Source organism: Branchiostoma belcheri, unplaced genomic scaffold (assembly GCF_001625305.1).
Source record: "Branchiostoma belcheri isolate BF01 breed outbred unplaced genomic scaffold, Haploidv18h27 scaffold95, whole genome shotgun sequence".
Taxonomy (NCBI): Eukaryota; Metazoa; Chordata; class Leptocardii; order Amphioxiformes; family Branchiostomatidae; genus Branchiostoma; species Branchiostoma belcheri.
The window spans coordinates 451,139-466,852 of NW_017804631.1; the positions used below are offsets into that span (position 1 = coordinate 451,139).

Below are 15,714 nucleotides of genomic sequence, written 5' to 3' on the forward strand. Positions count from 1 at the left end.
CCTATTTTTTTTATTACCTTCGCAAGAAGGTTATGTTTTCAGTAGCGTTTGTCTGTGTGTGTGTTTGTGTGTGTGTTTGTGGTTTAGCAAGATAACTCAAGAAGCAGTGAATGGATTGAAATGAAACTTGGTATGTATGTAGGTCTTCATGAGACCTAGAAATGATTAGATTTTGGGCCCCCTGGCAGATTTCCTAGGTACTGCAGCAGAACTTCCGGTTTTGATATCTCGTGATTTGGACATGCTAGGGTCACGAATTTTGGTTGGTAGATAGTTCTTGGAGTAGGGAAGAAGTGACATGAGTTTGGGTCCCCTAGCGGCTTGTCCTGGAACTGCAGGAGCATTTGTTGAAAAAATTTCGAAGGATGATAACTCAAGAACCGGTTGACGGATTGTCATGATCTTTAGTATGTAGGTAGTTGAAGTGATGCTTGACATAATCAGATTACAATTATGCAAATCAGGGGCTAATTTGCATAATTAATGAGGAAATTCTATAAATCTGCTTTGTTCGATAATAGAACTATGAAACACTTGTGACATCTACTAGTACTTGAGAACAAGATAAAACATCTGAGGATATAGATTATGTAAATGAGGACCTAATTCGCATAATTAATGGCAAATTTTTATAATTTCATGGTTATAACTGTTGAGAATTTCATACCTGCCACATTTGGAAGTTAAGTGAAGCTGAACATCAATAAACATAATTTATTACAATCATGACCTCATTTGCATAATTGATGAGGAAGTGATATAATAGCCTTTTTGTTAAAATAAGGCTGTCATTGGGTGGAGATTGAATATGATCAACTGATATAATCCACTCAAATGAGGCTCTTATTTACAAAATCGATGATTAAATTGTATAATTGGTCAACCGCAAGGGTTAACATCACTTGGCGAAGGTATGAGATCGCGGAACTCTTGTTCTAACTTTTATCAACAACTTCGTGCAAGAGAACTCCAAGATGAGATCTTTACCGGGTTGATGAAGAGACAGAGTGCATCTTGAAAGCTCCCCAGATTAGCTAACTTTTTGTTGTATATATTGTCAATAACATTCATCAAAAGTATGCATGTTTTATACAAGGGTACAATAGTATGTAACCCTACACAAATATCTATGTGCACAAGATCAAAAAAATTAGTACACTAAAGTTCATAATGAATGAATGACGACCTTTATTGCACATTTTTGCCATACTGGGCTAAGTACAGGTCAAAACAAAACATAATGGAGAAATATATACAAAATAAAACTAACTATCATTACATAAATTCGACTTCTCGCTTTTCAGTTATGGTAGAGATAAATGAACAGATATGTTTATCGATGGAAGGTTTGTCAAGTCGCATCAGGAATATGAATTTTTCTACAGTGCTCAGGTGTATGAAATAAGGAAATAGGTTTTGTACAAGCCTATACAGATCACTTCTCTCTTTACAATATAATCTACATTCTATAACAAAGTGACATTCGTCCTCTATTCTATTCAAATTACAACATGTACATAACCTTTGTTCCAGAGGGGTGCACCCAGTATTATTTCCAGGACTGTAACATTAACATTTCTGTACTACCTGCTTCCCCCCCAGGTGAGTAAACAAGGCATGCAGGTGGGCATCGACTTCTGGCTGTCCACCTGGTCATCTGCAAGTACAGTCACTGCCATGGCAACCACTCCTGTCATCAACATGACAGCTGTCAATCAAACATGGGGGAACCTCACTCAGGTAAGATGATCATTTTTGTTTAAGTCAATATTGTCATCATGGTTCCCTTACAACTACTTTGAATTTACATGTACCTATTTTCTTCCATTGAATCTTACCTACCTATTTGTACACAATTCATCACAAGTTTCTGGTCACAACCCAAAGTCTAGTTTAATGTCAGATCTTTTTATTTTGTGGTAGGTAGACGAAGAAAAAACAGCAACCACTTTATTCAGCCACTTGTTACCATGGTGTAAGCATTATTGTAATGTGTCTCATTGTCATTTCCCATTTGTTAAATGTTGAAATAGGCTTAACTACATGTACATACATAGTTACAATGTACACACACACTTAGCAAATCCAATTGAAGCTCTAGGCTCCTAAATTGTCTCCCCACAGGCTGAAAGGAAGTGATGGCTATACCCTCAGATTTACTGAGCATGGACCAATTTAGGGCTTGTCAAAACAAGATCTCAGCCTGCAAAGTTTCTATTCTTAAGCCCATTTAAAGTATGTCAGATCATCTTTTTGACTGTGCCAATAACAGTCTTAGACTAGCTTCTGTGCTTCACCCCAGCTGCCTCCAGGCCTGGACACAAGTTACTATAAGACACTTTCCTCAGAGCCTCTCACTGGAGTTACCTTTGGACTTGTGTTCTCAAGATTGTGCCACCTTATTTGATTACACTGTACATACATGCATATAGTGGAGAGGAGCAGCACTCCAGTCAGAGGCTCTGAGGAAGGTGTCTGATCATGATAGACATCAAAATGTAAGCAGGGTGAGAAGTACTGGTTGTGTTATGAGAAATTTTTTTTTCCTGTACTTTTTCTCTAGCCACCTCCAGGCCTGGACACCAGTTATTACATAAACGGCTACACAGCGCTGTCAGTCACAGCCATCCTGCTGGCTGCTGTCAGCTCCATCATCAGTATGCTGTCCATGGTGGTGGGAGCCAAGCGCCTGCACGAAGGGATGGTCAGGAACATCGTACTTGCTCCTATGAGGTAGGAACAAATTTAATTACAGCAATTCCTTATTTTTTCACTGTACTGTTATGTTAACTGTTTTCACTGTCACTTCTCTCTGTACAGTGAACTTATCATTACAGTTAACAAATAGTTCCTGGACTTTCTCTTTCCTGCACTTGTTGCCACAGTGAATATATATAGTTCCGTGAACATGTCCATTTTTCTTAGACTGTGAACTTTTGCTACTGTGAACATGAAGTGAATTACAGTTACCTTTTGGAGTAGGGAACTTGTGTGCAGGCATGACTGCATACAGGATTGACTGTAGATACATGTCTAGCATGAAAATCCATTGCTGTATGTTTTTACATAAATACAATTCAAATATAAATTGACACCTCTCATGGTCATGTCAGCTCTGTGTGTGAATGCCATTATTGTGAATTTCTTTGTTTACACGACTGTAACTCTGCATCATGTGTACTGCAGGTTCTTTGACACTACCCCTACTGGCCGAGTGCTGAATCGTATGTCAGAGGACCAAAGTGTCATCGACATTGTGAGTTTCATTTCACATTCCTCTCACATGTACATGATTTACGATGATGGCAATAATTTTGACTTTGCTTGCTGTATCTGTATACTAGCTGGTATAACCACACTTCAGTGAAAACACTGACTTCTACCAGTGATTCAACATTCAAGCAAAAATCAAAAATCAAATTGTTGTCAGTGTGTAGTATGTAGAAGACCTAAGTTAGTAGCATGCACAAGTCTTAGTTTCAAGCCCAACTGTTCAACCATTGCAATCTATGCATCACGTCCTCATCATACTGACGGACGAACAACACATCTAACAAACAGTTTCTGTATCTGTATCATTCTGTATAGCCGGTATAACCGCCTTTTGGTGTAACACACCAGCTTTGCAGGCACGCGGCGTGGCAGCAGCTGGCTATATTACACCGATCGACTTGTTACACCTAACCCTTGAACTTCTAGCTCTAGACTTTGTTTAAAGCTATCTATTGACAATGCCCCTACTGTACTTGGTGACAGTGAGTTCCACTATGCAATAGTTCTAGGAAAGAATGAACTGTAAAGATAAATTTTTCCTCCTCTTCTCCCCCCCAGAGGTTGCCGTTTCAGATGGAGGCTCTGATCCGGACCTCCCTCATGGTGACCTCTGCCCTGGTGGTGAACGCCGTTGTCACCCCCTACTTCATCATTGGCGCGGTCCCCATCGTTATACTGTACTACTTCGTCCAGAAGTTCTTCAGAGCAACGGCAAGGTGAGACTAAGATTCCTTGGGCAGCTGCTGCTTTCAAATGTTATAACTTACTGCAATATGAAATTAAGTGCTTACCAATTTGATATGTTGGTTCTTGGATTTGGGCTGACAAAGGAAAAAAACAGGCCTAGGCATCCTTTTATAGTCCCAAATGCTGACATACATGATAGGAGTCACAAAGTCAACATAGTAGGCTGGTGTATAATTCAAAAACCTTGTGGAAGCTAGCAGAGGCACTGCCAAAATATACTGGGTGTGTACAAAGAACATTGTTAACTATGATATACTCTGATATTATATAAAGAGCCCCTAAGGTGAATAACATAGAAGTTTCTGGTTTTTTTTACAGAGAACTACAGAGGCTGGACAGCATCAACAAGTCCCCAGTGTTCGCTCACGTCTCTGAGACATTAGGGGGACTGTCCACTATACGTGCCTTCAGGTAAAGGAAAGAACACTAAGGGACAAGGGGGATCATTCATTGTTATTCTTTAGATGCCGAAATCTCAATTTGGATTGTTAAAGTTGTCTTGAGACTGTTGATGAAGAAAGCTCAAAACATTTTCACCACAATGCATGGCTACTGAAACCTGTCAACAGTGATCACTTAAGCTTGTTCAAGAAATAAACATCATTACTTCATCGCTACTTCATAGATGTAATATCAAGATTAAGGATATTTGAGAGAATTTTGTTTTTGACATTGACTTTCTGTGGGTTAATAACACAGATTTTTGTCTCCACAGAGTTGAGAAGAGATTTAAAGACAACATCATGGAGAAAGTGAACAGGTCCAACACACCGTTCTACTTCCTCACAGCCACCAACTCATGGGTGGGCCTGAGAATGGTACGTGTGCCTGGGGAACAGAACAAACTTATGTAAAAAAAAAATTGTTGCTAGGTAACTGTTGCTAAGTGATGGTGTTCCATTCCTGTACAGGGTTACATGTACATGTGAGGTTGCTGGGTTGCTAAGTGATATGATGTTCTGTACTTGCATGGTTACATGTACATAGGAGATGTTTTAAATAATTACTAAGTTTTTTTGCTAGGTAGCTGTTGCTAAGAAATGGTGTTCTGTACTTACAGGGTTACATGGGAGTATTATTTGTTGTTGCTAGGTAACTGTTGCTAAGCGATAGTGTTCTGTACTTACAGGGTTACATGGGGGTGTTATAGTGTTTGTTGCTTGGTAACTGTTGCTAAGCGATGGTGTTCTGTACTTACAGGGTTACATGGGAGGTGTTATAGTGTTTGTTGCTAGGTAACTGTTGCTAAGTGATGGTGTTCTGTACTTACAGGGTTACATGGGAGGTGTTATAGTGTTTATTGCTGGTTTGTCAGCTATGGTGGCTTCCATATTTGGTGCAGTGTCTTCTGGGATGGTGGGACTGTCCATAACATATGCTCTCAATGTAAGTAAAATTTGGTGTTTTATCATGATATTTTATTCATTGTAATTTACTGTAATGTTTCTGTGCTACCCAGATAGTTTTCTCTATGTGCACCCGAGTACATTACACCCCTGGGTACATGCTGCTGGGTACAAGTTAAACAAAACATGCAAAGAAACCTACATTTCAGAACTGTTAAATGATGCCATTTTTTTATTATCTTTGTCTAGAAGGTTATGTTTTCAGTAGCGTTTGTCTGTGTGTGTGTTTGTGTGTGTGTTTGTGGTTTAGCAAGATAACTCAAGAAGCAGTGAATGGATTGAAATGAAACTTGGTATGTATGTAGGTCTTCATGAGACCTAGAAATGATTAGATTTTGGGCCCCCTGGCAGATTTCCTAGGTACTGCAGCAGAACTTCCGGTTTTGATATCTCGTGATTTGGACATGCTAGGGTCACGAATTTTGGTTGGTAGATAGTTCTTGGAGTAGGGAAGAAGTGACATGAGTTTGGGTCCCCTAGCGGCTTGTCCTGGAACTGCAGGAGCATTTGTTGAAAAAATTTCGAAGGATGATAACTCAAGAACCGGTTGACGGATTGTCATGATCTTTAGTATGTAGGTAGTTGAAGTGATGCTTGACATAATCAGATTACAATTATGCAAATCAGGGGCTAATTTGCATAATTAATGAGGAAATTCTATAAATCTGCTTTGTTCGATAATAGAACTATGAAACACTTGTGACATCTACTAGTACTTGAGAACAAGATAAAACATCTGAGGATATAGATTATGTAAATGAGGACCTAATTCGCATAATTAATGGCAAATTTTTATAATTTCATGGTTATAACTGTTGAGAATTTCATACCTGCCTACATTTGGAAGTTAAGTGAAGCTGAACATCAATAAACATAATTTATTACAATCATGACCTCATTTGCATAATTGATGAGGAAGTGATATAATAGCCTTTTTGTTAAAATAAGGCTGTCATTGGGTGGAGATTGAATATGATCAACTGATATAATCCACTCAAATGAGGCTCTTATTTACAAAATCGATGATTAAATTGTATAATTGGTCAACCGCAAGGGTTAACATCACTTGGCGAAGGTATGAGATCGCGGAACTCTTGTTGTATATTGTGGTCTATAATTACTTTGTACATGTACAACTGGGTATGACCCATTTCATGCCATTCAGCAAAAATCGAAAATTTTCAAAATAAACATTGACAAAGAAAAAGATGAAGTTAAGAACCATAGAGCCCATGCCACGTTTTCTTGATTAATCTCTGTCCAGATAAATAATTATACAATGTCCTGTATTTTATGCCATTTTCTATGCTGTGAAGCTGAACGTTCCTTTTCTTTTCCCCACAGCTGCAGCAGTATTTGCACTGGGTAGTGAGGAATTACTGTGAAGTTGAGATGATGATGAATGCAGTGGAGAGGATCACCTTCTACAGCACCATTCCTACAGAACAGTACAGGGACAGGCAGAGAGGTACATATACATGTATTACCCTTATAACTGTTTGTTGTACTAAGGGATTTCTCAGCACTTTGGCAAAACATTTTTACCGTTATATTTGCTTATTTAAGCCTTAAGGATGACATCCTTTCCATAGTTTTCACATATTGTGCCAGTAAAGGTCTCATCTGCAACAGGCCAAATTCTGATGTAACATGGACCAAACATTCAATGAAAAATATGAAAAATCTGGGTTTACCGCAGGTACAGTATGTTCTGCAGACATGCTGGATTTTTCCAGTTACAAATTGAGCCTGTATATACTGCATACATGTTGCATGTCTTCTCAGTGTCATGGCCAGTGGAAGAGTATCAAATCAACTGTTCATTGAGTTCTTATCTTGAAAGTTCATATGTGTTGTTGGAAGTCATTACATGAAGAAAATTTTAACTTTTCCAGCACAGGAAATTGAACTTACACAAATTTTTTACAGTAAAACTCCAGTCTTTGTCAAGGAATGAACAGTCCACCACTTCTGTGACGTCAGTTTTAATGATGACACAGAGGACTCAGATAGATAGCAGTGAATCATAGGTTGCAGAAAGTTCGTTTTAGCTCCACTGGTTTGAGTTTTTGCCCCTTCCATTCCCAGAAACCTTGTCCCAGCTTGACTGTTCATTACATTCATTTGAGCTAAACTTGTTGAGATTTCTGTAATATATTTTTTCTTCCCTTCCAGGAAATGTTGTCCCAGCGGCTGACTGGCCAGCCTGTGGGGAGGTTCGACTGGACAAGATTTCTGTCCGATACGACAAAACCCTGGATCCCGTCCTCCACACTGTCACAGCCTCATTCAAACCTGGGGAAAAGGTAGGTTGGACAATATTTACTCCCTGGTACGTTTGATCAAGTGCTCACTTATCCGTAAAGTCTCATGTGAATAAGGCTGAGTATTAGCCGCACAAAAACACACCTGTCCCTGGTGCTGAACACCTTCCACATACAGATAAACACTCCTGTACTCCTCCACTCCTGCTAATATAAGCACTACCCACGTAAAAAGCGCACCTATCCTTGGTGCTGAACGCCATCCACACACAGTCAGACACAGTCACAGAGGCAAACGCACCTGTCCTTGGTGCTGAACGCCATCCACACACAGTCAGACACAGTCACAGAGGCAAACGCACCTGTCCTTGGTGCTGAACGCCATCCACACACAGTCAGACACAGTCACAGAGGAAAACGCACCTGTCCTTGGTGCTGAATGCCATCCACACACAGATAAACACTCTTACACCTGTACTTGAGTACTAGCTGCACGTAGATATTACAAGCACGTGCAAATTTCCAGCCAAAATTTGTTTTTGTTGATGAAGGTTAGAGGTCTGGGTACAAGAATGGAGCTTTCAACCAACCATAGAACAAAAGATAATAATTATTACTCTTTGACACTGAGGTGGGCCATTGAATTAGTTGATGCCGAACTAACACCGGTGTGCTTAACAGGCAGATTTGTGTACTAAAAAGCTTATCATATCCACCCACCTTAATGTCCACACAGGTTGGCATCTGTGGCAGAACAGGCAGCGGGAAATCTTCCCTCACTCTGGCTCTCTTCAGGATGATCGACATGTTTGAAGGTGGGTTGCTCAAATTGCTGCAAGCCCAGTTCAGCTTAGTTCAGTTCTACTGTCTTTTCCATGCACTTTTTGTACCAGTACAGTTTTATTGACTTAAAAGCCATGCTGTTGTAACGTAATGTACATTGTATATTCAGTTGCATAAACTGTGAGGATTTATCTGACGCTATGTTATCAGTTTCTAAAAATCCATGACTTGGCAACATGAGGCCACACTATCAGTAAACTGTAAAAAGATAAAAGAAAGATTGACATATTGGCAAAACACTTGGTTTCTGTCTTTATTTTTGCTGAGTACCCTCTTTTTGCGACTGCTCTACATGATTACACTGCATTACAAAATATAGCACTTACACTTGAAATGTTTTTTTGTCCTTCTTGTTCCTCAGGTAAAATCTGCATAGATGGAGTGGACATCAGCCGTGTGCCCTTGACCCTGCTGAGGTCACGCCTGTCAATCATCCCTCAGGACCCCGTGCTGTTCAGTGGTACCATCAGGTCAGTGCCTGTTGTAAAATCTACCCTAAGTAGTAGTATGTTTCTATGATTTCTGTACCATGTTTATGGTCATGTTCATGTTCTTGTGTCTTATTAATTATAAACCCATATGGGCTGGGCGACAAAAGTCACGACACGTAAATAAAAATTCATTCAATCATTCATTTATTCATTCATTTATTCAGTCAGTCAGTACATAGAACTCTTGTATTGAGACAGAGACTTGGGCAGAGGAAATGATGTAACCCAAACTTTATGCCAAAAAAACAGTTACTCAAGCAACTGGATATGATTTTGAAAACGTCAGACGTTTCAGCTAGTATCCACTAGCTTTCGTCAGTGACTGAGAGACCAGAGGGGAAAGCAGGTTTATATACACAACCTGTTGATTGATATGCAAATAAAGTGAAGACAAATTTTTGGAAGTCGAAAAAGGAACAAAAGTCAGACAAGTCAGAACAAGATGATGCAAATTAGTCTGAAAGCTCCAGTTGCTTGAGTAACTGTTTTTTTGGCATATCGTATTACCTGGATGTCTAACCTTTTATCGACGTAACCCAAACTTTGTTCAGTGCCTAGAAGTGGTCTCTTGGCGTTGCACTGAGCAAATTTTTTTTAAAAAGTTGTTGAGCAGTGAAATTTGTTCAAGAATAAATCAAAGAAGTGTCATAGATGATGCGAGAATTAAGCTTCTGGAGAGAGCAGATACACAAGTCATTTGTGGCTAAGTGGACACTGCACTACAAGGACTGAGGCTTCAGAGGAACTACATGCACATGTACATGCAAGTGCTGAATAAATCTCACTGTGATTTTACTGGTTACAGAATGATTCTAGGTTGTATTCTTTTACCTTCCAGGTTTAACCTTGATCCTGAGGATAATGTCAGTGACTGGGAGCTGTGGAGGTCACTGGAGATCGCACAGCTCAAGTCTGTCGTTACTGAGCTGCCAAACCAGCTGGGTAAGTCTTAACAAAACACTATCGCTAAGACTTATTATAATAAATAAACCTTCTAGCACCACATATACATTGTACAAGACTCTGTGATCTGCATTTATTGTATCTGTAGAAAATGATAAAAATGTCCCTCTCTTTACTTTGGACAAAATTGTACAGTGTTTTGTTACTACATGAACCATGGCAGTTTTCAAAAGTTTTCAACAATCCAGTTGCTTTAGTAACTGTGTTCTTGTTTGTCTCATTACCTGGATGTCTAACCTTCATTCAATTTGATGTTTTTCATTGTAATGTTCAGATGAGATGGTGACAGAAGGAGGGGAGAATTTCAGTGTTGGTCAGAGACAGGTGTGTATAAGTCCTGATCTAATGAGTAAGATGTTGCATCACATTATGCAGGTCGCAGTGGATCATACATGTAAGATTGCAGAAAGTTTATGGCACAAATCTCTTCTTCTATCTGCATAATGTGACATTTTTTATGATTTTCGCATTGGAAATTCTGCTGAGTCCTATTGTAACGACCTCTACCAAATGAACACAGATGTACTAGTCTAGTACATGTACTTTAAACTGATTTGTCTGTTCACAGTGCAAATCTCTTTCCACAGCTGTTCTGTCTAGCCCGAGCGTTTGTCCGGAAGTCACGTATCCTCATCATGGACGAGGCAACAGCATCTATCGACATGGAAACGGTTGGACTTCTTCTCTTGTGTTTGTCCAAGTGCACCAGTAGCTTTTGTTAATAATACTCACCTGAATCCTGGTCATTCGGTACCCTTTCCCAGGGTAATGAGACCATCCATGTACATGTAGTTAAGACAGTATTGGCAATTAAGTATGAGAAGTTGTAGCCGTAACGGTCTGTGTAGTTTTTCCAAATTATTAATAAGACAGACTTGTATACATATTATATAAATATATAATTGTGGCCTGTGTACTGTGCCTTATAAGTCTCAAAATTGAGCGATGGAAAGAGTATATGACTGTGTATGTAAAAACTGACAATCTTTGACTACTCAGATTTTTTAGCTGACACTATTCTATTGTCATTGTCATTCTAAACTCCTAATTTTGTCCTTCCAGGATGCTATCTTACAAGATGTGATCAAGACAGCATTCAGGGACAGAACAGTTCTCACTATCGCTGTAAGTTAGTATTTAACTGAAATGTAATGTGGTCGTTAAAACTGTTAAAAAAACAGTCCAACTATACCTACATCTAGAAGATGTAAAGCACCAAATTTCTGAATGGTTCTTTTACTGCCTTTTTTCAGGTTGGAATGACCTATTGCAATCATAATTATGGTTATCGTGTATAAATTGTATTCTTTAATTCCATGAAAGTTTATTTATGTTGGTAGTTAAATGTTTAAAGTTAAAACTTTCGATCCAACAAAAATAGTTCTCTCACCTAGAGCTTTTGACCAGTCACTCAGGTCTTCCTCAGTAGACTGACCCAGTGAGGCTTGTCACGTGGCTTCTTTGAAGTGTGTCGTCAACACTGGGTCAAAGGTATCAAGTAGATGATGTCGATGATAATTACAGTAGCATGCCCGTAGCCAGGAGTTTGAATGGGGGGTTCTTCCCACTGCTTGAGGGACCAGCGAGCGCCTAGGGGGGTCCGGGGGAAATTTTGAAAAATGAACCTTCTGAAATGACATTTCCTGCATTTTTGAGAGGATTTCAGAGAAAAAATCAGAGATAACTTTTTATTCAATGACAAAGTAGGCAGTTTTTATACGATTCCAGGCCCGCTGATGATACAAATCAGTCCATCTAAAGAGAAATCTTGGACCTTTAGATAAAAAGTGGACCTTTGAGCCTTGTGGTGGGGTTCTTCCGAACCCCCCGAACCCCCCTGGCTACGGGCATGCAGTAGCACTGTCTCACAGCTTTGTCTTTTAATTCACAGCACCGTATAGCGACGATCCTGAACTCTGACCGGATCCTGGTTCTGGACCAGGGGAAGTTGGTGGAGAACGACTCGCCACAAAACCTGCTGAAGAAACCAGACGGCCTGTTCACGGCACTGGTCAAGGCTAATAAATAGGGAGGAGGAAGTAAAGCTGCAGTCAAACCTGTACTTGTCTGGTGACAAGTATCAAGTATCAAGTGACTACATCTGCATATAGGATTCCTTGGCCACTGATATACAGTCATAGCCTGAGTGTCAGACTTGTTAGCTTTTGTCCGCTCCCCACCAGAGTGGATGAAAGCTAGGTTAAACAAGGCTGACACTCAGGCTAATACAGTTAAAAATCCTTTACTTGTGACCAACTTTACATAATGACTGCCTGGCCACTTATATATAGTCAAACCTGTACTAGTGACCACCTGTGTATATTTAGGACTATCTGGCTACATTGTGACCACTTTTTGGTGGTCCAGTACATGTAACTACTTTAGTATTTTTCCATCCATTCAAGCATAAAAGAACCCTAATTTTATTGGCCACCAGACCAAATGATTAATATGCAAAAGTACACTGAATAGTCAATCTTGACAGGTTTGACTATATACAAGAATCTTGTATATCTACAGTTATGTTACATGTCCCAAGTTATAGTTTCTATTTGTTATTCAGTTTGTTCATCTGTTATCACATTGTTCATGTTGATAATTTATTAACAAGTGCAACTATAGCTACAACCACCCATTCCAACACATTGCCAGCATTATGTGTTATGCAAAATCCGGCTGCCAAGAAGAGATTCTAAAACACTGTACTACATGACACAAGGCCAGCAAGGAACAAGTTCATCAGAGATGGCAGACTTCATCCCCTTACTCATACTGTGAGGTACTACTCTCATCATGAAAGTGTGAAAGGGAGCAAAGTTGGAAGAAATCCAACTTTCTAGTTAGTTTGGTTGCATGAGATTTCCTTGGAAACATAATATTATAAAAAGAGATTACATTTATATTGAATTATAATTGATGCAGCATAAAATTTATAAGGACCAAAAAGTAACGAATAAGGTAGATAGCTTTTTTTAACAAAGTTTTCTTGAATTACAGTATCTATGATATTTAAAGAGATTTGTCATTAATTTTGCGATTTTATGTTGCAAAGACTTGTTTGGTATCCCTGATTTATTATGTAAAATTTTAAGTTTGATTTTTGTAAATAAATCATGAAACTGAAAGTGTAAAAAAATCGCCGTATCTGCTTGGAGATTGACAGTGCTGAAGACACCTGAACCTGGTCAAGGCCAACAAGTAATGCCCATGGCACCTCGGGCATAGGAAACCAGCTACAACTTTCCAGTTGTTGTTCAGCTTCTGTTCAAGTTAGATATGCATTGAAACCTACACTAAACCTCAGACATGTGTGGACACCTGAGAAAGGTCAGATCAGGCTAATTAATAAGTAACACCCATAGGAATTTGGGCTCCAGAAACTAGCTACTATAACTGTTACACTATTCCAGTTTCTGTTTTTTTTTTCTGTTCATTTTTTCTTTAAGTTTACATTGAACCAGAGGACCTAGCAACTGAGTCGACACCTGACAAAGGTCTGGTCATGGGTCATGGTCAAAGCTAACAGGTAAATGTAATGCCCATGGCACTTTGGTGTTAGGGAACTAGCTGCAATGTTCCAGTTTCTGTTCATTTGTACTTCAAGTTCACATTCAAATTCACACTGAGCCTCTGTGTGGCCGCCTTATTTTCTATGAAGAGACAAAGTACATGACATTGTATGAGCTGACTTGGCTGACGCCCATCATTTCACGTCTTCCTGCTTTTTTTCACGCAATAAGAGCTGTCTGGAGGCTTGGATTCAACCACACCACCCTCCCCCAAAGGTGTTGCCTAGCCAGGCCACTTCAAGGCGGCACAACACAGTTTTAGCCCTATGGGGATTTCTATAGTTAAGGACCCCAAAGTGACTCACTTCGACTCACTGAAAATCATAGTAGGGTGCACAAGCAAGGTTCAGATTTTTGATATGTTTAATTTCAGGGTATAGTGTACAACATATGCGAAAATGAGCTCAAATTTGCCGGCTAGTTTTCTTCTCATGCCCTCTTTTATTAGCGCCATTGCGGAGGTCATGGAACTGCAGCCGACGCACAGTACTAGGCGGGACAAGTATCCAAGCGCAAATCTACGCCGACTGAACACGCACCATAAGTCAACTTCTACAGTCTCAAAACTGACATATTCCTCTAACATTTACCACAGGTTCTATCTCGATACCATGCTCAGAACAATCTCTGCACCCTTCTCTAGTATTGTGCAGCACTACTTTGTGCCCGGACTACTTTTGACTACGGGGTTCGCCCATAAATACTGTGTTGTGCGGCCTTAAACGAACTTGACCTTGATTTTTTTTTCATTTATGCGATAAAACTAGTCAAGATGTGAAACTTGGCCAAATTTTATCCCACAAATCCAAACTGTTGCTGAGATTTCGGCAACTTTGCACTTCGGCACCTGTCGTAGAGCTAGGTCCCGTACAAGGCCCTAATGACGGGCCATTTAATGGTCTTCTTATCAGGTCAAATTTACTATTCCAGCCGACTTTTTCTGGCTAGCGGGTATCATTGTTGTATCCTCTCACGTTCTGAGTGAATTTTTAGTTAGTGTAAGCCGTTTTTACGGCAGAAAAAGGGGGGGGGGGGGTACGCGGTTCTCGGGCCAGGTGGGGAACTCCCATAGTAAAGCATAGGGGACTGTCCTAGTGGCCGTTGCCATGGCAACGGAGGTCTGACGGTGAAATAAACTGGTGTATTTTACTTGAACCGACGTCAGTACCAGATATACTAAGCAAATTTCACCAAATTTTACACGGTTTATTAATTCCCGTGGGGGTTCAAACGAACTTGACCTTGATTTTTTTTTCATTTATGCGATAAAACTAGTCAAGATGTGAAACTTGGCCAAATTTTATCCCACAAATCCAAACTGTTGCTGAGATTTCGGCAACTTTGCACTTCGGCACCTGTCGTAGAGCTAGGTCCCGTACAAGGCCCTAATGACGGGCCATTTAATGGTCTTCTTATCAGGTCAAATTTACTATTCCAGCCGACTTTTTCTGGCTAGCGGGTATCATTGTTGTATCCTCTCACGTTCTGAGTGATTTTTAGTTAGTGTAAGCCGTTTTTACGGCCGAGAAAGGAAGGGGGGGGTACGCGTTCTCGGGCCAGTGGGGAACTCCCATAGTAAAGCATAGGGGACTGTCCTAGTGGCCGTTGCCATGGCAACGGAGGTCTGACGGTGAAATAAACTGGTGTATTTTACTTGAACCGACGTCAGTACCAGATATACTAAGCAAATTTCACCAAATTTTACACGGTTTATTAATTCCCGTGGGGGTTCAAGGCGGCACAACACAGTTTTAGCCCTATGGGGATTTCTATAGTTAAGGACCCCAAAGTGACTCACTTCGACTCACTGAAAATCATAGTAGGGTGCACAAGCAAGGTTCAGATTTTTGATATGTTTAATTTCAGGGTATAGTGTACAACATATGCGAAAATGAGCTCAAATTTGCCGGCTAGTTTTCTTCTCATGCCCTCTTTTATTAGCGCCATTGCGGAGGTCATGGAACTGCAGCCGACGCACAGTACTAGGCGGGACAAGTATCCAAGCGCAAATCTACGCCGACTGAACACGCACCATAAGTCAACTTCTACAGTCTCAAAACTGACATATTCCTCTAACATTTACCACAGGTTCTATCTCGATACCATGCTCAGAACAATCTCTGCACCCTTCTCTAGTATTGTGCAGCACTACTTTGTG

At 40.0% G+C, this 15,714-nt stretch overlaps 1 protein-coding gene across 1 annotated transcript in view; it reads left to right on the forward strand.

The window, feature by feature from the left end:
- The window catches only part of LOC109461691 (ATP-binding cassette sub-family C member 9-like), a 29,355-nt gene extending 16,412 nt beyond the window's left edge, over window positions 1-12,943 (forward strand). The window contains exons 25-40 of the mRNA XM_019758074.1: window positions 1,603-1,740; window positions 2,564-2,733; window positions 3,187-3,256; window positions 3,832-3,989; window positions 4,339-4,431; window positions 4,736-4,838; window positions 5,293-5,406; window positions 6,771-6,894; window positions 7,602-7,732; window positions 8,427-8,505; window positions 8,895-9,003; window positions 9,863-9,966; window positions 10,262-10,311; window positions 10,575-10,658; window positions 11,050-11,112; window positions 11,879-12,943. Of these exons, the coding sequence (XP_019613633.1) occupies window positions 1,603-1,740; window positions 2,564-2,733; window positions 3,187-3,256; window positions 3,832-3,989; window positions 4,339-4,431; window positions 4,736-4,838; window positions 5,293-5,406; window positions 6,771-6,894; window positions 7,602-7,732; window positions 8,427-8,505; window positions 8,895-9,003; window positions 9,863-9,966; window positions 10,262-10,311; window positions 10,575-10,658; window positions 11,050-11,112; window positions 11,879-12,016 (1,728 nt within the window). The 3' untranslated portion in view covers window positions 12,017-12,943. The remainder of the gene's footprint in view (window positions 1-1,602; window positions 1,741-2,563; window positions 2,734-3,186; window positions 3,257-3,831; window positions 3,990-4,338; window positions 4,432-4,735; window positions 4,839-5,292; window positions 5,407-6,770; window positions 6,895-7,601; window positions 7,733-8,426; window positions 8,506-8,894; window positions 9,004-9,862; window positions 9,967-10,261; window positions 10,312-10,574; window positions 10,659-11,049; window positions 11,113-11,878) is intronic.
- The last annotated feature ends 2,771 nt before the right edge of the window (window positions 12,944-15,714 follow it).